The 24,197-nt window shown below is 46.8% G+C and overlaps 3 protein-coding genes, 1 long non-coding RNA gene and 1 pseudogene across 9 annotated transcripts in view; 2 read left to right on the top strand and 3 right to left on the bottom strand.

Moving 5' to 3' along the window:
* The window catches only part of DIXDC1 (DIX domain containing 1), a 71,156-nt gene extending 59,562 nt beyond the window's left edge, over positions 1-11,594 (bottom strand). For 2 of the 4 annotated variants that reach the window (XM_032359383.1, XM_032359385.1), the window contains exons 1-2: positions 11,465-11,594; positions 10,264-10,355 (exon numbers count right to left, since the gene is read on the bottom strand). In XM_032359383.1, the coding sequence (XP_032215274.1) occupies positions 10,264-10,320 (57 nt within the window). In that variant the 5' untranslated portion in view covers positions 10,321-10,355; positions 11,465-11,594. Of the gene's footprint in view, positions 1-1,857; positions 2,251-10,263; positions 10,356-11,464 lie in introns of those variants that run through there. The other 2 variants (XM_032359389.1, XM_032359384.1) reach the window with 2 other exon arrangements.
* Positions 1,503-17,627, top strand: LOC116599520. Of its 2 annotated transcripts, XR_004289394.1 has the most exons (4): positions 1,503-1,633; positions 3,578-3,654; positions 8,824-8,949; positions 17,488-17,627. It is a non-coding gene; the product is annotated as an uncharacterized LOC116599520 (long non-coding RNA). The 2 variants fall into 2 exon arrangements; XR_004289395.1 differs by lacking the exons at positions 1,503-1,633; positions 3,578-3,654 and adding an exon at positions 4,283-4,366.
* Positions 11,989-19,431, bottom strand: C9H11orf52 (chromosome 9 C11orf52 homolog). 2 transcript variants are annotated; one of them, XM_032359409.1, is made up of 5 exons: positions 18,629-19,431; positions 15,012-15,113; positions 14,187-14,221; positions 13,091-13,170; positions 11,989-12,867 (listed from the first exon to the last, which is right to left on the bottom strand). In XM_032359409.1, the coding sequence occupies exons 2-5, from the start codon at positions 15,086-15,088 to the stop codon at positions 12,619-12,621; spliced, it is 441 nt and encodes a 146-aa protein (XP_032215300.1). In that variant the 5' UTR covers positions 15,089-15,113; positions 18,629-19,431; the 3' UTR covers positions 11,989-12,618. The 2 variants fall into 2 exon arrangements, with proteins under 2 accessions (XP_032215300.1, XP_032215301.1); XM_032359410.1 differs by lacking the exon at positions 15,012-15,113 and having other exon boundaries at positions 18,629-19,399.
* LOC116599518 lies at positions 15,997-16,590 on the top strand (annotated as a pseudogene).
* A 3,129-nt stretch (positions 19,432-22,560) lies between the features above and the next one.
* HSPB2 (heat shock protein family B (small) member 2) lies at positions 22,561-24,125 on the bottom strand. The gene is made up of 2 exons (XM_032359404.1): positions 23,705-24,125; positions 22,561-23,213 (listed from the first exon to the last, which is right to left on the bottom strand). Exons 1-2 carry the CDS (start codon positions 23,796-23,798, stop codon positions 22,759-22,761), a joined length of 549 nt encoding a protein of 182 aa, XP_032215295.1. The 5' UTR covers positions 23,799-24,125; the 3' UTR covers positions 22,561-22,758.
* Positions 24,126-24,197: the final 72 nt, after the last annotated feature.

The raw sequence follows: 24,197 nt of genomic DNA, 5'->3' as shown, positions 1-24,197 counted from the left end.
ATTATTCTAGATGAGTTCATTATAAAGTTGTATGCGTTGTTTTGATGAAGAGACTTTGTTACTGCTACAAACAGAAAATTCTCCCACTATCTTTTCCCCTTATGTCTTACCTAGAACGGGAGATCAGGGGATATTTATGGAAGCACTAAAGCATGAAAAAGACAGCCAAGCCTTTTGGCTCTTTGGTTGAAAGGTCTCAAAGTGCAAAAGGAGCAGAAGGCAAAGGCTAGGGTTGGCTGGGCTTGATTTCCTCCGCTTAATAAGACAGTGGGACCTGACACACAGGAGCTGAGTTAAAAAGCGGGGAGGCCACAGAAGGACCTAAGAAGCTTCTGCCACAATTGGCGGATAAGTCAGACGGTATGAAGCTTGAGACCAGGGGAGGCCACGAGTTGAGAGAAGAGGAAGCAGGAATACTGGTAGCACTCAAAGAGGTGGCTTTGCCTCCACGGTGTTTCATCTCTCATTTACAGCTCTTCTGCAACAATCCCCTTACATGTGTTCAGGGAGGGCTGACGCAAAATGACGAGCCCTGCAGTGCGGGCAGGATACAAGCCCCGCCCTTCAGTGAAGGTTGTGACACCCCTCAGCCAAAGGAAAATTCCGACTCTGTTGATTAAGTGGGAACTGCATTTCTGCAGTTTTCCTGTGTCAGGAACCAGGCTGGGCAGAGGGGCCAGGGCTGGGAAGGTCCTGAGACAGGTCGGCTGCTGAGCTTCTTAATTAGAAACAGGAATTGAGGAAAAAGCATACAATGCAGGGGGAAAGAAAATCTTACACACACATTCATGAGAAGGGTTACCTCTGGGACACAGGCCAGGTCTGGAGGGGTGGCCAAAGGCACGCAGTCTAGCTTGTAATAGTCATATTAAGAGAATGCATTTCTGCGTTGTTTAACAAAAAACTGATCTTCAAAAAGTCTTATATTTAACAAGGGAACAGAGGGAGAGGTGGAAAGAAAAAGAGAAAGGAAGAAAAGATGAAAGACACAACCAACAGCCTAGGTCTCCTTGTAAAGGTCTTCCTGGATGCTGGAATCAGGCCACCCAGAGAGGTGGGGCTTGGAAGCAATGGAAGGCACATGGAGCAAATCACAAGGTAGGGGGGTAGGGTCCTAAACCAGAATTTCCTGGATCACAGGAGAAGGGAATGGAAGACACAACGGAATTCTGAGAGAAAACAGTGAAAAGAAAAAAGACCCCCAGGGAGTCCAAGCCCATACCGCCTGTCAGATTTAGGGTCCAGTTCCGCACTCTCACACAGAAAGGAGCAAATGCTGACTCCCAGGAAGGGCCGGGGAACTCAAGCAACCTCGCTCCTCTTAGGTCTTGTCTACCAACCATGCCCTTGGTTGTGAAGAAATCTACTGCCCGGAAAATGGCAGAAGACGAAGAGAGCACTACATGTGGACCACCTACTCACCCTGCCCTGTCTCAAACTTTCCACCAATGCAGCTCCACCCCACCCCTAACTTGGCCCACCCAGTTGGCTCCTGAAATAGAATGGGCCTTCCCGCCAAACATGCAGGGGCTTCCCTGGGGATTTCCTCAGGGACAATCCCGGGGAAGGGTGGAGACCACCTCTTCTGGAAGGAGATGACCTCTGAGTCTGTGGTCCTATCTCCTGGGCTCAGGTAAGCCCCCAGGAAGGGCATCGCTCAGCTTAGCCGCAGGCGGGCGGCCCTTCAGCTTTTTCCCGGTTAGCCATCTCGTCTGCACGGTACCACCCTGGCCCCTTAGGGCTCTGTGGACGAAGTGATCTGGGGTCCCCCGAGGATGGGGGCGGAGAACCCCTTCCAGAGATTAGGCGGGAGGCGCTGGGGGAGGGGAGCTGGGAGTGGGAGGAGCAGACAGTTACCTCATTGAAGCCCTCCTGCAGGACGTCCAGTAAGTTCCCCCGGGTCAGGCAGGCTAGCATTGTTCCTGCGGGGGGCTCCCCGGGCGGGGTCTCCAGGCCAGGCAGCGGCCGCCGCCTCCTCCCTCCGCACACAAAGACTCTCCGCTCAGCTCATTGGGATCTCTCCGGAGTCCCGCAGGCCACTTACTGGAAACCTAGACCCGAGCCAAACTAGCGCCTTCCACTGGGCATGCTCGCACCCGGCCTCCGCCGGAGGGCCCCGGCGCTGTTGCGGTTCCTATAGAAACAGCTGGGCGCGCAAAGGGTGGAGGGGCGCTGGCTGGCAGCCCCCGGCCAGGCGTGCGTAAGGGGGAGCACGGCGGGCGCGCGCGGGCGGGCTGGTGTGTGCGCGCAGCACACACACACACACACACACTCACACACACTCTCTCTTTCCCTCTCTCTCTCTCCGTGCAACACACATACACCAGGCGGGGGGTGGGCGTGTGTGCCTACACTGCAGACACATACACACCAGGACCCCGGCGGGCGTGCGGGTCTGTGCGCGCGCGCTGCGAACATCCACACACGTGAGCGCACACACATACACTCCTTGACACACCGGCGGGCGTGCCGGCGTGTGCCTGCGCTTGCAATCACACACTAGTTCACAAACCAGGCCTGCAGGCAGGCGTGCTGGCGTGAGCGCACACTACACACACACACAGGTTCTGCGGATTTAAGGCCAAACGCTCCACGACAAAATGGGTGGGAAGGGGACTGAATCAGGATTTTTTTTTCCCCCAGACTAGCTGAAAACAGCAACCTTTTCCCATAAGAGGTCTGGACAGTGAAATTGAACTAAAGCGGGGGGTGGGGGTGGGTGGGGGGATGGGGGGTGGAGGGAGGATAGAGGGAACTTTAGTTATCAATGGTATTAGAACACATTTAACAGAAATAATAGGAAAGAAATACCACGAGATCACAACATAAACATCAAGGGTAAACCAAGGATCACCAAGGTTTTACACAAAAAAATGTATTTCTCTTAAAAATAACTGCGAAGGGGTGCCTGGGTGGCTTAGTTGGTTGAGCTACTGACTCTTGATTTAAGCTCAGGTTAGGGTTAGGGTTAGGGTTAGGTCATGGTCCTGGGATAGAGCCCCCACAACTGGCTCTCTGCTCAGCGGGAAGCCTGCTTCTCCCTCTCCCACTCCCCCAGCTTCTGTTCTCTCTCTGTCTGTGTTTCTCTTGGTCCAAACACCAAAAAACCTTTAAAAAATATAAAAATAAAAGAAACAAATCTTTAAAATAATAGAATGAACAAAAAAATAACTGCTACAACGTAAAGCCCATATTTTTAGTCAGCTTTAAATGAATTAAATTGGTTTTAATTCAAATAAACACTACAGTTGGAGGGGATGGGCTAAATGGGTGGTGGGTATTAAGGAGGGCATTTGTTTTGATGAATGCTGGGTGTTATATGTAAGTAAAGAATCACTAAATTCTCCTGAAACCAATATTACACTATATGTTAACTAAAATTTAAATAAAAACTTGAAAAATAAAATAAATACTATAAAAATATCCTGGAACTTTTGAAAGAGTTAGGAAAAAGCTTCCCCAGATGAAATAGAGAGCTATTCCCCTCTGCTTCTAGTTATTCAAGTCACAGCCTTGATTATTTATTTTTAGGAATACTAGTCATTTGTACTCTCGGTGCACATTCTTGTTTCTATAGGAAACTGGAAGCTGAAAGAACACCCGTATTATATTACACCTCGTGATTCCAGATGGAGGGGAAGGCTTGACAGAATGGTAAGGCTCAAGGGAAGGTCAGGGCCTTGCCCAAGAACACAGCTGATCAGTGACAAAGGCAGTTTGATGATCTAGGACTCTACACGTAACGATTTTGCAGAAGGCCCAAATTCCTTCCACATATACTTACTGGCAGCTTGGCAGGAAAAGTCAGAAATGGTTCTTTTCAACCTCATGACCTCCTCAGCTCCTCAGCTCACTAGACAAAAAGAAAATCCCTAGGGAGCATCCAGAACTAGCAACATCTTGCCTGAAGTTCTAAAACTGCTAAACACAAGGATACTTCTGAGAAGGACACACTTCCCACCCTACCCCCGACCCACCACCACAGCAAGCAGGAAGCAGAAGGCCCACAGAGGTGTTAAGTGGCTGCTGCTGATTGAATGCTGTGTATTCCATTCTGGCAAAGGCAGAGGAAAAGACATGGCACCAAATCAAACTGAACCTGATCAGCCCATGAGTCAGAAGAGAACAGTCCTGGGGTGCCTGGGTGGCTCAGTCATTGAGCTGTCTACCTTTGGCTCAGGTCATGATCCCAGGGTCCTGGAATTGAGCCCTGCATCGGGCTTCCTGTGCAGCCAGAAGCCTGCTTCTCCTCTGCCATTAAAAAAAAGAAGAAGAAGAAGAGCACGGTCCTTCATAACTAACTGGGGAATTTAGCTGCCAAGAATTCCCCTTGCCATGACTGCAGCTCATGGTGTAATATGATCAGGTGAGTCACCAACCCATGTTCATGCAACAAGGCCCTTTTAAAACAGAAGCATGAAACGTCTAACAAAATAAAATTGCATGCAACATATCTACACGCATAGTGATGCAAAACCAAAACACCCAGTTGGTGGGTCCCTGGATAGAGGATTCTGGTTGGTTGCTGGCCCAACATGCTTAGGACAGAGCAGAAAATACTGAAACATCAGAGGGAGGTCCTGCTGATAGTTACATGGCAAAAGGTCACTGTTTGTCAAAGAACAAATCCTTTATCAACATAAGACCTGTGAGCTCAATATTCCTAGGGAAAGAGTCATTAAATCCCTGGATTTAAAGCTAAAAAAAAAAAAAAAAAAGATATTTGACACACATGGAGGAATGAAGACTATTTACAGTCACTCAGCAAATCAATCTGAGAGCTAAGATCTGAACCAAGTCCCTGATGCTCGGCCCTATGCTGTTTGCCCTGCATCTCACAGCATGCTGGAGGAATTAGAGGGAACGGTGCGAATAGATACAAAATTTGCTATAGGGCATATGGCCCACAATTGCGCTATCCCCCAGAAGTCTATAATTATATCAACCACATTAATGCTATGCCATAGGATTTTCTATGATGGAGAAAGTGTTCTATCTGTGCCATCTAATCCACTGGCCACTAGCCACACGTGATTAGTAAGCACTTATAATGTGGCTGTTGCAAAGGCAGGACTAAAATTTAAATAGCATTTAATTTTAGTTCACTTAAATTGAGATAGTACCATTTTATAATATTCTGTGTCATTTTCCCCACACAACTATTGAAATGTTCCAAAAATTATAATATTTTCACATATAGTCTGCCTCTCCCACTTGGAACAAAATTCCTGTTGGAGCATATAATCTCTAGGGTTTTTTTTTTTTTTGCTCAGAAGATGCGCTCACCATATTTATCATGGCCTCCCTTACCAAGTAGCTCAGGTGAAGAACGAAGTGTTAGTTCTAAGCAGCACTAACATTTACTGTTCCCTCCATCTGCCCCATCTTGCTCCGCTGTCATATCAGCCTAAGAGCTGGGAGGGTAAGTAGGTTAGCTTAAAAGAATCAGGAATAACTAGGACAATGATCTGCACACTGTAGGGCTAGGACATGGTGAAACTGCGAGCCAGTCCAGGTAGCTGGAACCACTCCCAACACTGCTGGCTTGTCATTCACTCAGCCTATGAGGAGAGGCAAAGGGTCCAAACTAGCTACTCTGTGTATCTCTGCCATGCTACCTGATTTCTGAAATCAGACCAGACCTCCTCCATCCTGTATTATTTTAACAATAATGGCACGGATACTTCCCTCACCAACTAAAAGCTACCAAATATCTATAGATAACCATAATAATAGGAAAATTGAACTTCTACTATGTGCCAAGCCCTATACTAAGCACTTACATACATTAGCTCATTTGATGGTCACAATTACCATAAACAGAAGTGTTGGGTCCATGGTCAAAGGAGCGAAATGGATACAAAGCGCAGGTCAAGCAAAGCTTTATTTCACGCCAAGCATCGAGAATCAAACTGACCGGCCAGGGCCATCTCTTGCAAAGAGGCGACCTCTTTCTGCCTTACAGACTAACTTTTAAGGTCAAAGGCCATGTGGTTGGGCCTGGCCACACACAGGTGGCCAATGAGATTGTAACACAGAGAAAGCTGCACAGTCCTGCTAGGTCACACATAAGTGACCAATTGAATTACAATTTACCCTATAGTAGATACTTGAACTAGCCTATCACCTTGGTCAGAATTGGCGCCCAAAAGACACCCAAAGGGCAGGGCCCATACTCCTTGGTAGCTAGGGAGACAGTATGCGCCCCCACTGATTGAATACCTCCACCTGGCCTGACCCACCCTTGTATTTGGGCTTTGTTACCTGGGACTGGTTTCCGGGACTTGTTTTTAAGTAAGTTCCCTGACGGGGGGGGGGGGGGGGGGGGGCAGTGTCAGGATGGAGCTGCTCTGGCTAAATAGGCCCTTACATGTCAGGGGTTTTTATTATCCCCATTTTACAGATGAAGAAAGAGAGATCTGGCAGATAAGTAATTAGCTCCAGGTCCTATCACTGCTAAGTGGTGAAGCTGAAGTCCAGGGGTTTTTTGTTTTGCTTTGTTTTGTTTTTTAAGATTTTATTTATTTATTTGACAGAGAGGAAATACAAGTAGGGGGAGTGGAAGAGAGAGAAGCAGGCTCCCTGCTGAGCAGGGAGCCCATGCAGGGCTTGATCCCACAAACAAGCCACCCAGGGCCCTAAAGTCCAAGTTCTTAATCATTACACAACACTTTTATATAATGCTTGAGACATAGAAGGTACTCAGTAAATGTTCTTTGTTGAACATTTGAATGAATGAATGAGTGGAGGAAACTGGCAAACTCATTCATCACTCCTATTAATACAGATAATAATATGATGGCCTAAGTAAGACTACGAGCTTTAAACAGAACTGTCGTTCAGTGAAAATATTGACTGTGACTTCTCCCTGTATGGAAATGTGTGAAATAGACACCTGTGTCAATTTAATACATCTATTGTGGGCAATCATTCATGACTACAAAGAAGCAGAAAGGCAGTCTGAATAAACAGATAATTAAAATTATCAATGGAAATATTTTAAATGACTGAAATAATTTCTTAATCTTTTTCTGTTTTCACACACTGGCAAGTTTCTTGGCAGTAACATAAGTTTACGATTTCTGCAGCATTTATCTTCAGAGACATCAGCATAAATGCCCACAAAAGAGCTCACATCTATCAGCAAAGCCCCCCACCCCACCCCGCCACATTGTCCTGGCTTGTTTTTTGACTTTTCTGCCAGCCTACACCCCTTAATCTTACTTAGACAATGCATTCATCTTCCTGCTCAAATGGTCAAGTGTTTTCAAACACTCCTTTTTCTTGTCAGATATAAATTCCTCGTGCCCCACTCTTAAGACCCTCCCCCAAATTGTCTATGCTCAGGTTAGCAGGCCCCTCTCTGTCTCACATGTTCCCAGGGCTCATTTTCACCCCCATGCACGACTGTCCTTCAGCCTAGAAGGTCCCACACTTCTGCCACTCAGATCTTTACTACGTCTAGTTCAAGTTCTGCTTCCTCCCAAAACTCCTCTGACCACTCTTGGTTTTCAGCTCAGATCTTAATCTGTCTCGAATACTCAAATCCTAGATAACCCATGGTTCATTCCTGTCCTTTTTTCAGGTTTCTGCTCAAATATCACTTTTACCTGTTCAGCCTTCCCTGACCACCCTATTTAAAATGACAATACCCAGGGAACCTGGGTGTTTCAGTCAGTTAAGCATCTAGCTTTTGATTTCAGGTCCTGAGTTCAAGCCCTGCACTGGGCTTCACACTGGGTGTAGGGCCTACTTAAAAATCAATCAATAAATAAAAGTAAATACATAAAATGACAGCACCCCTTCACCTAGGGACTCCCAAACCTCTTTGCCTACTTTATTTTTATTTTTCTTCCCAGCATTCATCACTGTCTTATATTGTCTGTATTTACTTGTTTGTTTGCTTATAGTCAGTGTCTCCCTGCCCAGAATGTAAGGTCCATGAGAGCAGGGAATTTGTATGTTTTGTTACTGGTTTATCTCCAGAAAAAAAAAAAAAAAATGTTTCCTGGCACATAGTAGATGCTCAGTAAATCCTGGCTGAACGAATGAGTATTCCTCTTTTTATAATTCAAAGGTCACAACATCTTCTATAGTATATCACTTAGCATATAAATATAGTTAATTTAGAAGTATAAATCTTAGTCTCTTTCAGTGTATTTCCAAGACAAATATAAATAATTTCTAGTATCCTTCTATATTTTCATCCCCTTCATCGATGTCTTTTATCATTAAATGTGTGCTAAATATCTTGAGTTCCTATTATATGTCATTATATGCCAGTTCCCATTCTTTTAGCAAAAAAACTTAAGGAACTCACAGTTATACATAAATATACAAATATACAAAGAGGCAAGAAACAAGACTGAAAGACAGAATAGTAAAAGGAAGACTAGTAAAACTGAGAATCCAATATTAGTATGTGGGGACAGAGTGTACAGGGTGAGTGTGACAGACTGAGTGGGAAGAAAAAGGGAAAAAGAGACAGAATGGTAAGAGCCTAGAGTGGGATGTTGCCAAAGTAATCACCAGATGCTAGTGCTTAATATAAACTGTACTTAAGCAGATATGCAAATACATTCTACATGAATTTTTGAAATTCACATCTTGAAATCACATCACAAAAGTTATCTGCTGGTTATCCTAAAGGTAAAAATTAGATTAAGACTAGCGACATCTGGTGGATATTTTGGAAGTGTCTCTTAAATTTCTTTACTATGTAAACACTACACAAATCCTCACACCTCTGGATTGCCATTCATATGTTACGGCTCCTAACTAGCTGGTTACTAACCACACTATCATGAAATAATCTTTCTACAGGACCTAAGGTCTCATTGCAAGAGGCAGCCTGATTTCTACCAAGAACCCTTCTATCTCTCAGCTGATGACCCTCTGCCTTCTGGAAGATGTATATGTAATTTGACACCAGGATTCTTCTTTTAAAAGGTAACTTATTACTTAAAATGTTCACGTCCTTTGACCTATGGATTCCACTTCTGGAAACCAACCCTAAGAAAAAAGTCTTAAATGAGGAAATCAATTTGTTACTAACAATGGGGGAGGGGAAACTAAAAGTCCAATAAACAGAAAAATTGTCAAGAAAAATGTGCTTACCAAACATTAGTAACCATAATAAAACATTTTTGAAAGATTTATTTATTATTTATTTGAGAGAGAGAGTGAGCATAAGGAGGGAGAGGGATAGAAGCAGACTCCCCACTGAGTGTGGAGCCTAACGTAGGGCTAGAGCTCATGACCCTGAGACCATGACCTGAGCCAAAATCAAGAGTAGGATGTTTAACAGACTGAGCTACCCTGACACCCCTTGACTCTTGCTTTTTTTAAAACTAAGTTTTTTTTTTTTTTAAGATTTTATTTATTTATTTGACAGGCAGAGATTACAAGCAGGCAGAGAGAGAGAGAGGAGGAAGCAGGCTCCCTGCTGAGCAGAGAGCCCGATTCGGGGCTCGATCCCAGGACCCTGGGATCATGACCCCGAGCCGAAGGCAGAGGCTTTAACCCACTGAGCCACCCAGGCTTCCCTAAAACTAAGTTTGTTAATATGAAATTGTTAAAATATTTGTTTTAGGGGTGCCTGGGTGGCTCAGTCGGGTTAAGCATGGGGCTCCCTGCTTCTCCCTCTCCCTTGGCCCCTCCTTGCTGCTCAAGCTGTCTCCCTCTTTCTGTCTCTCTCTCTCAAATCAACAAAATCTTTAAAAATAAATAAATAAATAAAATCATGGTTTGTAATATTTCCCAAATGCTCAATAATTAGCATGCAGGGGCGCCTAGGTGGCTCAGTGGGTTAGGCCGCTGCCTTCGGCTCAGGTCATGATCTCAGGGTCCTGGGATCGAGTCCCGCATCGGGCTCTCTGCTCAGCAGGGAGCCTGCTTCCCTCTCTCTCTCTCTACCTGCCTCTCCGACTACTTGTGATTTCTCTCTGTCAAATAATAAATAAAATCTTAAAAAAAAAATAAATAATTAGCATGCATTATTTCTATAACAGACATTATTTAAATCTTTCAAACTGCATACATTCTGATTAATTGCCATAATTTTTTAACTTCTCCCTGATTTTATTAATAACGAATCAAGGGAGCTAGAATTTCTACAAGAAGGGGAAGCAAGAAAAGAAAGCAAATATATGACAATTTTGTTCCAGGATCTGAGTCTTGATGGAGAAATCCCCCAGTTGTGGAACTGTACCAAAATTCCATTAATGTCATCACACTCCTTTCAACAGTACACCAGAAACTTACAGAGGGCTCTGCTGGCATCAGGGAGTTACAGAATCTCCTAACCACTTGAGTCCCCATCTTCGGAGTCCCTAGAAAAGCCGGATCAGGGCCACCTTAAAATAGGAAGAGGGACAATGTACAAAAATACTGGACAAGAAAAAAAATTCCAAAGCTAAACCAATCTACTAGTGTCAGGCCCCTGCCCCGAATCTATCAATTTATGTCATCTACAAGTTTCAGAAATGGGACCCTGGTCAGAAGGAAATCCAGCCAAAGATATTATAACCACAACAGGGCTATCCCAGGAGTATTTTAAAAACTAGCCACTTAGACTTAACAGTAATAAAGGAAAGACCAATGCTTCCCTATCAGTCAAGCAAGAATGCATTTTCCCTCCTCCCTAAGATAATCAATCAATGACCACAGTAAGAATTCTGAAGACAAGACAAATAAATACTGGGAGTTCTGCTTATAGCATGCACTTCCATTCATCCTCAGGAATTCCATTTTAACCTAGAAGGACTGTATTAATATTTTAAAGCAGAAATTTTTACATAGCACTTTAAGTCTACAAAGTGTTATCACCTACATCATTGAATTTGACCATCACAGTAAACCACCATTGGAAATAAAGTTCGCGGTATTCCGTCCCAGCTAATAATAAACAGGCTAGGGAGATACTTCGCCAATTAGTAGTGGAAGAAGTTTTCTAGCCACTTCTTCCAAGTCGACTTGCACTAGGTCTGTGCCAGAGAACAGGCCGGGAAAATGATGATAATGATGATAACGACAGCTTACATTTGACTACACACTATGTACAGTTCCAAGTGTTTTAAATACTCACAAACGTTCTATGAAGTCGATACTATGATTACCAACTATTTTGTGCTGTGATTCCATTTTCACGAAGTACTATGTCTGTCTTAAGGAATCGCCCCTCTAAGGGATAAATCAAGGGGCATCGGTATTTGGGGAGGATGGCATACAGACTGAAAGGGCACGTCTCCAAGCTCTGAAAGTCTGAATCAGGAACTGCACCCTAAGAACCTGTAAGGCTCAGAACCTGAAACTTCCGCCGCCTCCTTTCCAGCGACGCCCCCACCCCCACCCCTCCGTGTGTCCCCCTTTCTGATCTGGACGCTCAGCCAGTCAGTGGTAAGTATATTTTCCAGGCACGTCCCCTCTGCTCTCCCCCCCAACACACACACATTTCAGCACCTACCTCTTAAATCCTCCGTGCTTCTGGTTCAGCATCTCTGCCCCCCTGCCCTTCTGAGCTCGGCCTCCTCCTGATACAGCGTTGCCGCTGCGTTCCTGATGCCATGGTGACGCGAGGCCGGCCCCCGCCCAGCCCCCCCCACCTCAGCGCCCGGCCCCGCCCCCCTCCCCGCCGGCGCGAGCCAGCCCGGGACAACCTAGGCCCCGCCCCCTGCCAGGCTGGCTCCGCCTCCTAAAGGCCCAGACCGCCTCCCCAGCAGGCCTTCACCCCGCCTCCTGCCTCCTTGACCCGCCTCCTGCGGGCCTACTCGGCCCCCCAAATGCCGGGACTGGCCCAGGGAGATCCGCCTCCTGCAGATACGAACCCGCCTCCTGGGCATCCAAACCACAACCCGGCTCCGCCCCAGCCAAAGCCTGCGTGGTCCCGCGCGGAGTGTTCGGATCTCCTGGTTGCCCTCAGGCTGAGCGAGACCTGCTTCTCTGACGTAGAGCCGACAGACCCCCACCCCGGAAAACGCACCAGCCACGTTCCTTCTGCGATTTATTGATCCCAGCGGCTCCGCACCTGCGAGAGCCCACAGTCCAGCGAAGGGGAGTTTCCGGGCCGTGCAGTACTGTCAGGGACTTGTACTGGTAACCCACGGTCAGCCTCAGCCCCTGGCCTCGTTTGTCTGTCTGGCTTCTGGCACCCTTGACCCAGCCACCGATGGAACTGCCCAAGCCAGCTCTGGGGGCTGTGCGCAAGAGTCGGGATGCTTTCCCAGAGCACATCTCCTTCAGCTTGGGCGTTTAAGGTGTGTAGAAGAGACGCCCTTAAATTAATCCCAACAAAACCAGGTCAAGTGCTGGGGCAACCTGTCCTAATCAGTGCTTTTCTTGAAAGCAGGAGCCAAGGTAGGGGCCAACAGACTTCGGCAGCTCCTCCTAGCCCCCGTCATTTTGTGGAACTCCGTCCACCCTGGCTAGCCCCAATACAACTCCAAGCTAATGGTGGCAAAGAAGACAATAGGCTTAGGGAAGGGGGCAAGACTGGGAGCACTCGAAAGGGCTCTGGAGTTCTTGAAAACGCGGCAGCCATTGCTGGGGTGCCAGCCACTTCCCCAGGGCAGATTCTCCCCAAGGGTGAAGGGATGGAAACAGGTCCGTCCTCCCCAGCGCTCACACTAGGGTCCCGTTCTTGCTGTCATAGCGCGGTGTGGCCTGGGGGAAGCGGAGGGTGGCGTACTGCGTAGCATTTTCTGACTGCAGGTGTTTCACCTCCCGAGCAGAGCGCGGCTGGGTGGAGCTGCACACTTGAATGTCTGCGTAATGCAAGCTGCTCTCCTTCAACCTGAGGCCTTGACTCCGCTCCTGAGTCGCCGGCTTCTCGAACACCTGTTCATAAATAGGTCCTCTTGTGTCATGGGCCTGCAAGAGACAGACAGCATTAAGGGACATTCTTGGCTTGCTTTTGCCCCTCACCCACAAAGCAGGGCCGGTGATTCTGATGTCCCTTCGCTTGGCTCCTTGGAGGGGCAGAACCAGCAAGTTCTGGTTGAAGATAACTGAGATGTGTGGCAGGGTGTAAAAGCTGAGTCCTCAGATCCCCGGTGGGAGCAGCCCCCTGGAAGGGGCAGAGGCCGGTCATTACCTTTACACTATTCTGCTGCTGCTGCTGCTGCTGCTGCTGCTGCTGCTGCTGCTGCTTCGGGGCCCGTCTTGCTTGGCTTCCTAAGAGGAAGAAACCCAGCTTAAATTCATTCCCTCTTCCTTGTCTCTACTGAGATTGCCCTCTTCGAATCTCAAACTATTACGGTGGGCTTCTAACTAATCTCCTGCCTCGGCTCGCACCTCTTTCACTGCTGCCCTTCCCACGTCCAGACTCCTGTCATGCTCTGCGCATAAGATCTTCCATCCTCATTTTCACCGGCGCCTAACACAGAGCAGCAGGTACACGTTGAGAGCCCTTTATATGCCAAGCGGTGTGGCACGTTCTGGGGCTAGAAGGAGGAGCAAGCGATTTCCTCTGCCTCAGGGAGCTTACAGTCTACTATATAGACTATTCCTACAGTGCTCAGCCACACCAGTCAGTCAACTCAGCCCCTTGTTTCCTCTTTCTCTTTCTTCCTTTCTTCCCCCTCTTTTCTCTTCTCTCCTTCTTTCCTTCCTTCCTTCTTCTTTCTTTCTTTCTTTCTTTCTCTTTCTGTTCTTTCTTCTACATGAGGTAATGCCACTACCCACCTTTTTCTTCTCTGCTCCTCTTCCAGCTTGAGGACTTGCTACTGTTCCCTCGACATTGGTGTTTTTTCCCATTCTCCTACCATATGAGTGTGACTCTTACAGCACTGGTAGATTGCATCGCATTTACTTGTTTATGTGTAAATAAGTCTCTTAAACTTGATTTTGAGCTCTTCGAGGACTGAGACTGTGTGTCCTTGTGCCTCTCTTGCCTCCTTGGGACCCAGCAGAGTGCCCCACATACACTGTAAGTGCTCAGTTAATTTTTGCTGGGTGAATGAAAGAACGCACAACCAACCTTGCCACTCTAAGATAATGGAAAGGATGAGACCCAGCGTTTCAGAGCTGGTCTGGAAACCCTGAAGATTTTCTCTGGTGTACTATCTCCCTTCACCCCTTCCAAGGCTACTTCTCTTTTTCATTCTTATGCCCTTTCCAAAGACACCGGTTCTGCGTCTTCTCTTCTCTAATTAAACCACTCCGAGCCCCCATCCCCAACACCCAGTTACCCGTTTTTTTCCTCTGGGAAGTTGATGGGCAGCTCCTGTGAAAAGAAACACAGATCATCCACGTGTAAGAGTCCTGGCCTCAATCTTCTCACCTTCATCATTTGTTCTGTGGTCTCCTTAACATTCTAGGATGACCCTCTCACTTCCCTCAAAGATTCACCCTAAGTCAGCCTGAAAGCATTTATCAGGGGTACCACATCTCTCCCACAAGGATGGTTCTGGAAGGTGGAGTGGTACAACTGACATAACCAAACCCAAAATACAGCCTCAGGCAACCAGATACAACATGCCAGGGATATAGCTGGGTTGAGGGCTATTCTGGGATTGTCTAACAGGCTAATCCCAGCAGAGGGCGAGGGAAACCTGCCAAATTATGGGATATTCCTGGATTCAGAGACCCTCTTGCTGCCGCTTCGGTGCTTTTTTTTTTTTTTTTTTTTTTTCAGGGTCTCTGCCAAAATGGGGTTCTCACTCTGGGAGTCACAGAAGCTGCCACAATGAGGGCTAACAAGTTAGGACCCCTCAAAGCCCTTTTCTAGCAGGTGATCTCCCTCCCTGCTTCCCTGTCCTTGTTTTTAATTAACAGAGAAAGTGAGAGATATTTAACCTTTAACACACACAGCACAGGGAGCTCTGAATTTGGTGAGTGACTCAGCTACCTTGTCCTCGCTGCAGGACAGACCTCATTTCTGAGCTGTAGGACAGACTCATTTCGGAACCTCTGGGGTCCCCGGTGGAGCCAGTGTGTCTACATGATTGTCAACTGCGTGATGACCAGAGAAAAACACTTGTCTGAGGAAATAGGCTGAATAGTTTGGGGCTTACTCCAGATGCTTTTTCTTGCTAGTACATTTCCAAACTCTCACCAGAGCCAACCCTGTCTGCGTGACTTCTGTCTCCATAAGGAAATTTCCTTCCTTTTGCTAACTGAAAAGAAAGAGAGAGAGAGAGGGAAGGAAACTTCTAGATCATGTCTATTTTACTACTGTGGGAAAATCATGATTTTCCCACTTTGTATTTGACAAAGGCTTGTGTTTTGGTTTGATTTTTGGTTTTAATGCAGCTTGCTGAGTTGAGAGCAGATAGAGTTACCATCTGAAGTTTACAGGTGGTTCAGAAGAAAAGCTGTGAAACCACTTCTAGGTCTTTCTACTCCTTCTACTTCCGCATTTCCTTTTCTTTCTTTCTTTCTTTCTCCCTCCTTCCTTCCCTCTTCTTTCCTTCCTTCCTTTTTTCTTTTCTCTTTCTTTCTTTCTCTCTCTCTTCCTTCCTTTCTTTCTTTTTTCTTTACTTCACTCAAGTCATAGCCTTACCCTAGCCTCTAATTTCTTGTCCCTTGTCGCCACTGTTCTCCTACTTACTTCTACTTAAATGGATGAAGAGAACATAAATTCTAACACAACAGATTAGGGCGGCCCTATTTTAGTGAATGGAGCCTGTTCCCAAGTCAGATGCTATACAATGCCTGGACACAACCTAAATGGAGTATTCTGGTAGACTCATAGTTGATAGGATTTGATTTTTAGCTCAGAGTTCAGAAAACGAGACGGGCACTTTCGTATGAATAAAAATTGGCTCAATTTTCCTGGAATGCAATTGACAAGAAGTAAAAGGAAGCCTAAACATAAAGTGTGTACCCTCTGATGTAGCAATTCCATGTCCTAAGAAGTAAGCAGGCACAAATATGGATGCTTGTTGCAGGATTATTTACAATTGTAAAGAACAGGAAACATCCTTTACATCCAGTATCGGGAACTGACTAATAAAGGACATCTCCACTAAAGGGACCATTGTACATCCATTTAAGAAACATGTTGGAAGAACATCTAATAGCATGGAAAATCTTACTCTTTAAGTTAATAAGAGGATAATAAGGCAAATTTTGGGATAAAAGCTATGCACCTAGGTATTTCAAAAGGATTACACGAGGTGACCTTTCCGAGTCATTGGCTGTGTGGGGTAGGGTGGCCTGAGCCGGGGGTTCTATGCTGAGATGCTTCAAAGCTTTGTTGAAAATGTTTGAATTCCCATGAAGGCTCATTCTGCCTCAGTTTATCAGGAACGGGGGAGATGGGCTTCAGCATATATAAAATCAGGATTGCTGATAAAAGATAAAGCTTTGAAAGCTTGGAGTCCTGCACCTGCGCATGGTCATCCCTGATCAGCTTTACTGGGACTCCGCATCAGGTGGAACGTCAGTCTGGCTGTGATTCTCAGCCAGCTCTGTTAGGGGGGGAGCACGGAGCATTGCTGTACACTCTGTACACTTGTAGACATGTTGTTTCCTTTGTGGCATGGATAACTGTAACTATGAGGTACACCAAAAAAAAGGGGGGGGGATTACATGGAAATAGACTAAAATGTTTTCGTCATTTATGGTTGCTATAAATAAATTTGAATATTTTTTTATATTTTTAAAATATTTTATTTATTTATTTGACAGACACAGATCACAAGTAGGCAGAGAGGCAGGCAGAGAGAGAGGGGGAAGCAGGCTCCCTGCTGAGTGGAGAGCCCAATGCGGGGCTCGATCCCAGGACCCTGAGATCATGACTTGAGCTGAAACCAAGAGTCGAACACTTAACTAACTGAGCCACCCAGGCACCCCTTGTCCTACTATTTATTTTAAGAAGGAAAAAAATTGTTTTGGTTGGAATATTGGGGGTAGTGTTTCCAGCCAGGCTCTAGAGTCAGATAGACTAGCTGTATGACCAGCAAGTTTTTAGCTTCCTCAGGCTTTCATTTTCTTATTAATAAAATGAGGATAACAGTAGAGCCTAAACCCCATGAACTACTGGAGGTATTATGTTAAAAAAATGTAAAATACTCATTTAGGTGCCTGACATATGATGAGCATTAGTAAAAGCTGACTGCTATGATTCAACACCACTAGAGGAAGAACTTACCAAAAATGAAGACTATGAAAACTTTGAACAAAGGAAGTGAAAGAACCTGTGACACCCTTTCTGCAGAAATTCTTGGATGTCGGGGTGCCTGGCTGGCTCAGTTGGATGAGTATCCAACTCTTGATTTCGGCTCCGGTGATGATCTCAGGGTCATGGAGTCAAGCCCTCCATCAGGCTCTTCATTCAGTGCAGTCTGCTTTCCCTCCACCCTTCCCCTCATCACACTCTCCCTCTCTCTCTCTCTCTCTCTCAAATAAATCTTTGAAAAAAAAAATTCTTAGCTATCCCTAAGTGTCCTATGTCTATGGGACATCTCAGAGTTTAAAAAAGTACCCCCCCCCCGCCGCCCGGCCTGATAACATTCTGAGAATCTCATTATTGTTTCCATTTCACAGATGGGCCAACTGAGGACCTAGAGTTTTGGTTTCTTACTCAAGAAGGCAGGAGCCAAATTTCCCATTATCACTATGTCTTCTGTACCTGTCATTATACCTGGCACATATAGGCATTCAATAAAATATTTGTTTAATAAATGAATGAGTAGTAAGAACAGGACTGGAATCCAATGTACCGATTCTAAATCACATGGGCTTTTCAATGTACCTTATCTATTTCTCTAAATATAAGGATGATTTTTTTTCATGAGCAAGACATCCTCAAGACTGACCCAGGCATGGAAGGTATAAATAAGAAAACAGCAAACAAGATAAAACCAGGTGGGGGGTTTAGAGAGATTTACACTTCTGGAAAAGAACGGGTAAAACACTACAAATAAATTATTGTGAGGCTTTCACATATCCTCTGCTCTTCAACTCTATGATCTGAACAACATAGGTCATGTTATCTATATTGTATACATGAAGAAAAAGAGAAGTTACAGGACTTGCCTAAGGGCACACAGTAAGTAAATGTGGAAGCTGTATTCAAATAGTCCTTGGGCGTTCTCCGTCACCCCACTCCTGCCCTTTTAAATGACATTGCTCCAAAGTCGATTTCCTTGATTTGGGAGGCAATATTAAGTAGTGGTTGAAAGCACAGGCTCTTAAGTCCGAAGGGCCTGGGTTGGAATGTTCGTTTGTTTGCTCACTGGCCATGTGACCTGGGACAAGTTAACTTCCCTGAGCCTCAGCTTCTCAGCTGTTTGAAACAGGACATGTAAGGCCACCTCCCTCATAGCATCGTTGGGAAGAGATTGTTTGAAAAGTGCCCGGAGGGTAATAAGCTCTGCTAGAAAGATGATTATCCTCCGGGGAAGAAAGGAAAGGAGAAGAAGACGAGAGAACCCAAGCCAATTCACCATTCCAGCCCTGCCCTGGCCCTTCCACAGTCAGCAGGCTTGGCTGTGTTTTCTGAAGCTTTCTGAAAGGAGGGAAGACAGAAAGAGGTAATGCTCTGGTGGGGCACCCGGAGACGTGCCAGACAGAGGGAGGCGGCAGTGGGAGGGCAGTCGAGAACTATCAGCAGGCTTTCTCTTACTCCCTGGGCCTCCACATCCACCGACAGAGACCTTCCCCTCCACCCCCAGCCCCTACTCACCAGCTTCCCGCGCAGCAGAGCTGGTTTCCCATGGTGCTCTGTCTCTGAGGGAGGCCAGCTGTTTTCTACGTGTAGAGGCTGGTGTATTTCCTGGTTCCTGGTTCAGCTTTCAATAGCTGCTCCCAGTGAGTCTCTGTCAGTGTCAGATTTCAACCTAGCAGGTTGGACTTTGGAAGCCACCTGCTGGAGTGATTCCCAGGTGACTTGTTCCCAGCCAAAGGGTAGAGGAACACACACGGGCTCCAGGTGAGAACCATCTCACCTTCGGGATTTGGAGCTGCTTTGATGAAGCCATAAACTTTGACCTTCAGGCTTCAGTGAAAAGAAACGTGAGATAGAAAAGAGCTCTGGGTTTCCTTACGAAATGTTTTCTCTACTACCTCACAGTCATTGAAATCTATCTTCTATAATGGAATGAAGAGTCTTCCCTTATGTTTCCCCAGCACTACTCAGGTTTAATGGAGTTTCACTTTCAACATGACCAGTATCAGTTTCTTATTATCCCTGTCTAGAATCTGGATTTGAATACTGGAGTCTCTTGGAAACTTAAATTTGGGGACATGGATTCCTTTTATATTCTCCCTTGCTTTTGGAATTAATGTGGGCAAATCACTTTTATCTACAAGGGTGAAAGAGAGGTCTCAACTCATTGCCTAATCCCCTTTCTGGTCAAAAATCATATGATTCTACAATTGGAATGGCCTCAGCACTTCCTGACCACTTACTTCCTCATGCCCAGTACAGAACTATGGAAGCTCCACTCCCACAATCCAGCTTCTCCTTCCAACCACCCAACGTCAGACTCATTCCACTCTCTCCAACGAGTAAGCTGCAGATGAGAAAATCCCTCTGTAGAAACTAGGGGCTCTGGGAGAATCTGTGAAACCTGCCGGGCTCACATGGGAAGCTTTCACTAAGTCCTAGCTACTGTTACTGCTTCTTGTTCTCAGCTACTTGCTGGATGGCAAAGCATCTACTTTACTATTTTGTGCTGGATCATCTCACTAGCCTCTTGCTTCCTGGTTATATTTCTGCCCAGCAATTCCTTCTGTATTCTACCATTAACTGTATTCTTTTCATCCTGATAACCCAAACTTCCTAGCCTGGCATTCAAAGCCCTCCACAATCTGGTTCCTTTTCAGCCACATTCCTCTAATATAAAGGAAAACACCAAAGAGATTTTATGAACAGAAACTCCAGGGTGCCTGGGTGTCTCAGGGGGTGAAGCCTCTGCCTTTGGCTCAGGTCATGATCTCAGGGTCCTGGGATTGAGCCCCGCATCGGGCTCTCTGCTCAGCAGGGAGGCTGCTTGCCCCCCTCTCTCTGCCTGCCTCTCTCCTACTTGTGATCTCTCTCTCTCTCTCTCTCTAATAAATAAATAAATACATCTTAAAAGAAAGAAAGAAAGAAACTCCAAAGCAATCAATAGTGTATTGTGGTACCCAGAAAGCCTGATACATCTTAAGCAGCATTAATGGAATTCTAGAGTGATAAGCAAGGGTACTGATGATTCCAGTAAAGTCTGTTCCAGTCAGCCTGTGATTGAAATAATAATTTTACGTCTACATGTTGAATTTCAAGTTACATTGTCAAAAGGCAGTGTGTTCAAGAGAAAGTTGTCTAAGCGATAAGTGGTTTGGAAAGTCCTAGGGGCACCTGGCTGGCTCAGTGAATAGAGCATGCAACTCTTGATCTCAGGGTCATGAGTTTGAGCCCCACATTGGGTGTAGAGATTACGTAAATAAATAAATAAACAAACTAAAAAAAAAAAAGTCCTATAGAATATGGTTAAAAGAATTAGGTATGTTTACTTGGGAAAGAGAAGCCTTAGGGGGATGGGATGGTTATTTTTAAAAATCTTCAAGGGACTCCCAAGTGAGAGATGGATTGCATTGATTTTTTTGGACATAACTAGACCAGTGAGCAGAGGTTACTAAAGTGAAGATTTGGAGTTAACAGAAGGAAGAATTTGTAAGAAATACATCCAAAAAGTTCTGATGAAGAACTGCCAACAAGAACTTAGGAAGTTCTAAGTTCTCTGTCACTTAAAATGTCCCAAGAGGAAGTTGACTAATAGTTGTAAAAGAATTTGAGTGGTATGGGGATATGGACTATATGAGAAGTTTCAGAATTTTTTTTTCCCTAGCTAAGGAACCCTCTCTTTGAAATAAAGCTCACATAAAAATAACAATTCCAAAATAGATCAATGGAAGTGGTTCTGGTTGAAGTCCGAAGAGGAGCCTTTCTAGTTTCTTTTTCTTCTCAGTTAGATTAAGGTTCTAGAGAGTAGACAATAAAAGATCATGTTTTTAAAAAATCTGTGTTTAGGGGTCCCTGGGTGGCTCAGGGGGTTAAAGCCTCTGCCTTTGGCTCAGGTCATGATCCCAGGGTCCTGGGATCGAGCCCTGAATCGGGCTCTCTGCTCAGCAGGGAGCCTGCTTCCCTTCCTCTCTCTCTCTCTGCCTGCCTCTCTGCCTACTTGTGATCTGTGTCTGTCAAAAAAATAAATAAAATCTTTATAAATAAATAAATAAATAAATAAAATCTATGTTTATAATGTATATCCACCATAGTGTATTACTTGGGGGTTGAGAAACATTTGTTGAATGAATGGATGAACAAATGAATATATCCATTGTTATTTCTCTGAGGCATGCTTTCATTTTTAATAAATGGTAACGCTTTAACCAAGAAGGGAATTCACTGAGTGAGGGCTCTTATCTTGGGAATCCACAAATCCCTAAGGAGGGGTGTATGAGTGGAACTCAAGAGCTGTGTGAACCTATTCAAACGGTAAGGCAAATTTGATAGCATGTGTATTTTGTCCCATAAGAGGACCTATTCCTTTTGCTAGGTTTTTCAACTGGGTCTGTAACCTAAGGTTCAGAATCAACCACTTTAATGAAAGAATGTCAATGGAAGATGTCCACCACAACTATAAAACACATAGTTGGGGGCAAGGAGGTCCTCTGACACTCCTCAAATCAGACACGTGCCTGAACGACACAGTAACCGAGGAGTCAGACAACCACGCTTTCCTGAACACACCGTGTCCCTGGTATTAAGACTCTGCTTTCAGTTGGGATGCCTGGGTTTCTGTCAGTTAAGCAACTGCCTTCAGCTCAGGTCATGATCTCAGGGTCCTGGATCCAAGTCCCGCATGGGGCTCCTTGCTCTGCGGGGAGCCTGCTTCTTCCTCCAGCCGGCTGCTCACCTTGCTTGTCAGTCGCAATCTCTCTCTGACATTTAAAAGAAAAAAAAAAAAGACTGCTTCCAAAGGAGGGCTCCCTGGCCATCGTCACCACACAAACAGCCCTGGTCCCCCTGCATTTAGTCTTTAATTGGGTGGGTGATTCAGGAATTCCTCTCTTTGGGATGTTCCAAGATTAGAAACAAATGCTTTCTGTCATAGGCCTCCCATATGCACAGTTTGGAGCCACTGTGTGGTTTGGTGACAATGGCAGAGGCTTCGTGTCTGTGCCCTGTGTATGCATACTCCATCGCTCAGAATTAGAGACCATTTTCAGTGGACAGACCTTACTCTGGGAAAACAGGGCTTTAGGCAACTCTCTCCAGCCTAAAACTGTTTTCCCAACCCCTACCCAAAACAGGCCAGACAGGCTGGAGACCCTTGTTTTTGTGTCTCTAATCACCAGCTCAGACAGTGCCCTCTGGGCTGTTTGGACGGCATATCCCTTTTCCCTCCCAGGATCACTCTCTCTTTTGTTGCATTGTGAGAAAATTATGGCTAGGAATTTGATCTGGAGCCAGTGTCAGCTTCCGGGTATGATCTCAGCATCCAAGTGTGAGCTCAGGGTGCTGTGACGTTGGGCACATCTAACTGAGGAGCTTTTTGTCTAGCTGGCTATGAGCCCCTCCCTCCCTGCCCATCCCATCGTCCAGGCCACAGAATAGGGAGCAGCACAAACAAGGCCCTGAGATTTGGGTTTATTCACCTCCACCCAGAACTAAACCAAAGGCTACGACACGTCTCAAGGGACCAAACCATACATTGTGGGCCATGCACTTTGCCCTTCCCCCAAGGACACTGCTACCTCTGGGGTGGTGGGCAGCTGTTCATATCACGGTGGAGGTAGAAAAGGGTTCGCCGCAAGCCAGCTCCACGGCACTCAGGGTTCAACTCCAGTTGCCTCCTCCTCTTCCTCGGGATCAGGAGGTGCGGGGAGCAGGGAGATGTAGACCTCATTGACCTCTGTGTCCAAGTGTCGGCCACCCCGCGGTGCCTCCAGATTAAGGATGCCATCATGGGAGAGGGCAGCGCGGACCCGCCAAGGGTCCACATCAGCAGGCAAGACATAGGTGCGGCAGAACTCTCGGGACACGAAGCCGTGGCGGTCCAGGCGCTGGGGGTGCCGGGCAGACACTTCCAGCAGGTTGTCCACAGTCCTCACGGTCACCTCATCTGGGGTAAAGTGGCTCACATCCAGAAATGCCTGAAACTTGCCCTCACTGAGCCTAAGCTCAGAGGCCCCTGCCCTGCTGCCCTCCCCAGCTGCGGTGGCCCGGGGCCGGACATAGTAGCCATGGTAGAGGGTGGGGGCCAGGATCTCTTCTGGCAGAAGGCCTGAGGGGCAGAGAGAGAAGACAAGATGCAGGTTGCAGGAGGATGAGATGGGAACAGGGTGAAGTGAGGAAATCAAGAGATAAGGGTGTGGGAGAGAAGCCAGGGAGGCAGGAGAAGTAGGAAAAGGAGGCAGGGGCACACAGCGGCTACAAGGTGGCAGCTGGAAAAAGGGGACCGAGTTAGAGAATGAGACCGGGGTGGAGGAGGGCAAACCAAACAGGGACCCGGTGGGCAGAAGGGGAACAAGAAGGCACACCAAGGGGGACAGGGGCAGGTATCTGAGCCTTGCGGGCAAGGCATCTGCACCGAGGTCGGTAGGAAGGGGACAGAGCCCTGCTTGGAGCCGGCGGAGGGGGAGTCTGGGGTGGGAGATGGCTCGCCCCAGGAGTTCAGTTAAGCCCAGAGTGGGGTGGAGGCCAGTACGTTGGGAGGTCAGCCCGGAATGTCAGGAGGTGGGGGTGGGAGGCAAGGGGGTGGCGTTTGTGCCATACCTTCTCCGAAGCGCTGCTCGCCCAGGCGGCTGGGGTTGGCAAATTCGTACTCGGTGGTGGCCGGGTGGGCATGTGGCACCGAGCGGCCCGACATGGCTGCAGAGGCGTCCGAGGCCCTGATCCGAGGTGCAGCCCCAATGGAGCAGCGACCCCTCCAGCTGGCTGGAGAGCCAGGGCTCGGTCGGAGGTGGGGGCGGGGTCTACACCACCCAAAATAGTGCGGAGCCTGCGGGGGAGGGGCGGAGAGAATGGCCCCTGAGCGCCAGCGACAAATGTGTGACCAGCGCCGCCTGGACCCCCGTGCCCTCCCCTGCACACCCTTCAGCTGTCGTGGGCGGCCTAAGGGGACAACTGGGGGTCCTGGCTGGGCAGCGAGCTGGGGAGGGGAGGCCGGTGCCGGAGGCCCTGAAGAGGACTAAGAGAGCCCTTTAACAATTTGCACATTTTCTACGCCTCCTCCAGCCTCCCTCCTCCCAGGCACCCTGCACCCTAC

The sequence above is a fragment of the Mustela erminea genome, chromosome 9 (assembly GCF_009829155.1).
Source record: "Mustela erminea isolate mMusErm1 chromosome 9, mMusErm1.Pri, whole genome shotgun sequence".
NCBI classification, from domain to species: Eukaryota; Metazoa; Chordata; class Mammalia; order Carnivora; family Mustelidae; genus Mustela; species Mustela erminea.
This window is presented reverse-complemented; position numbering and strand designations above follow the sequence as displayed.

Coding starts and splice junctions, on each gene's coding strand:
- HSPB2 (XM_032359404.1), bottom strand. CDS start 23,798: ATGTCGGGCCGCTCGGTGCCACATGCCCACCCGGCCACCACCGAGTAC. Junction 23,214..23,704: donor CGAGCAGCGCTTCGGAGAAG/GTATGGCACAAA, acceptor TCTGCCCCTCAG/GCCTTCTGCCAGAAGAGATC.
- C9H11orf52 (XM_032359409.1), bottom strand. CDS start 15,088: ATGGAGACAGAAGTCACGCAGACAGGGTTGGCTCTGGTGAGAGTTTGG. Junction 14,222..15,011: donor AGCAAGAAAAAGCATCTGGA/GTAAGCCCCAAA, acceptor TTCTTTTCACAG/GAGCTGCCCATCAACTTCCC. Junction 13,171..14,186: donor TTCCCAGAGGAAAAAAACGG/GTAACTGGGTGT, acceptor TCTTCCTCTTAG/GAAGCCAAGCAAGACGGGCC.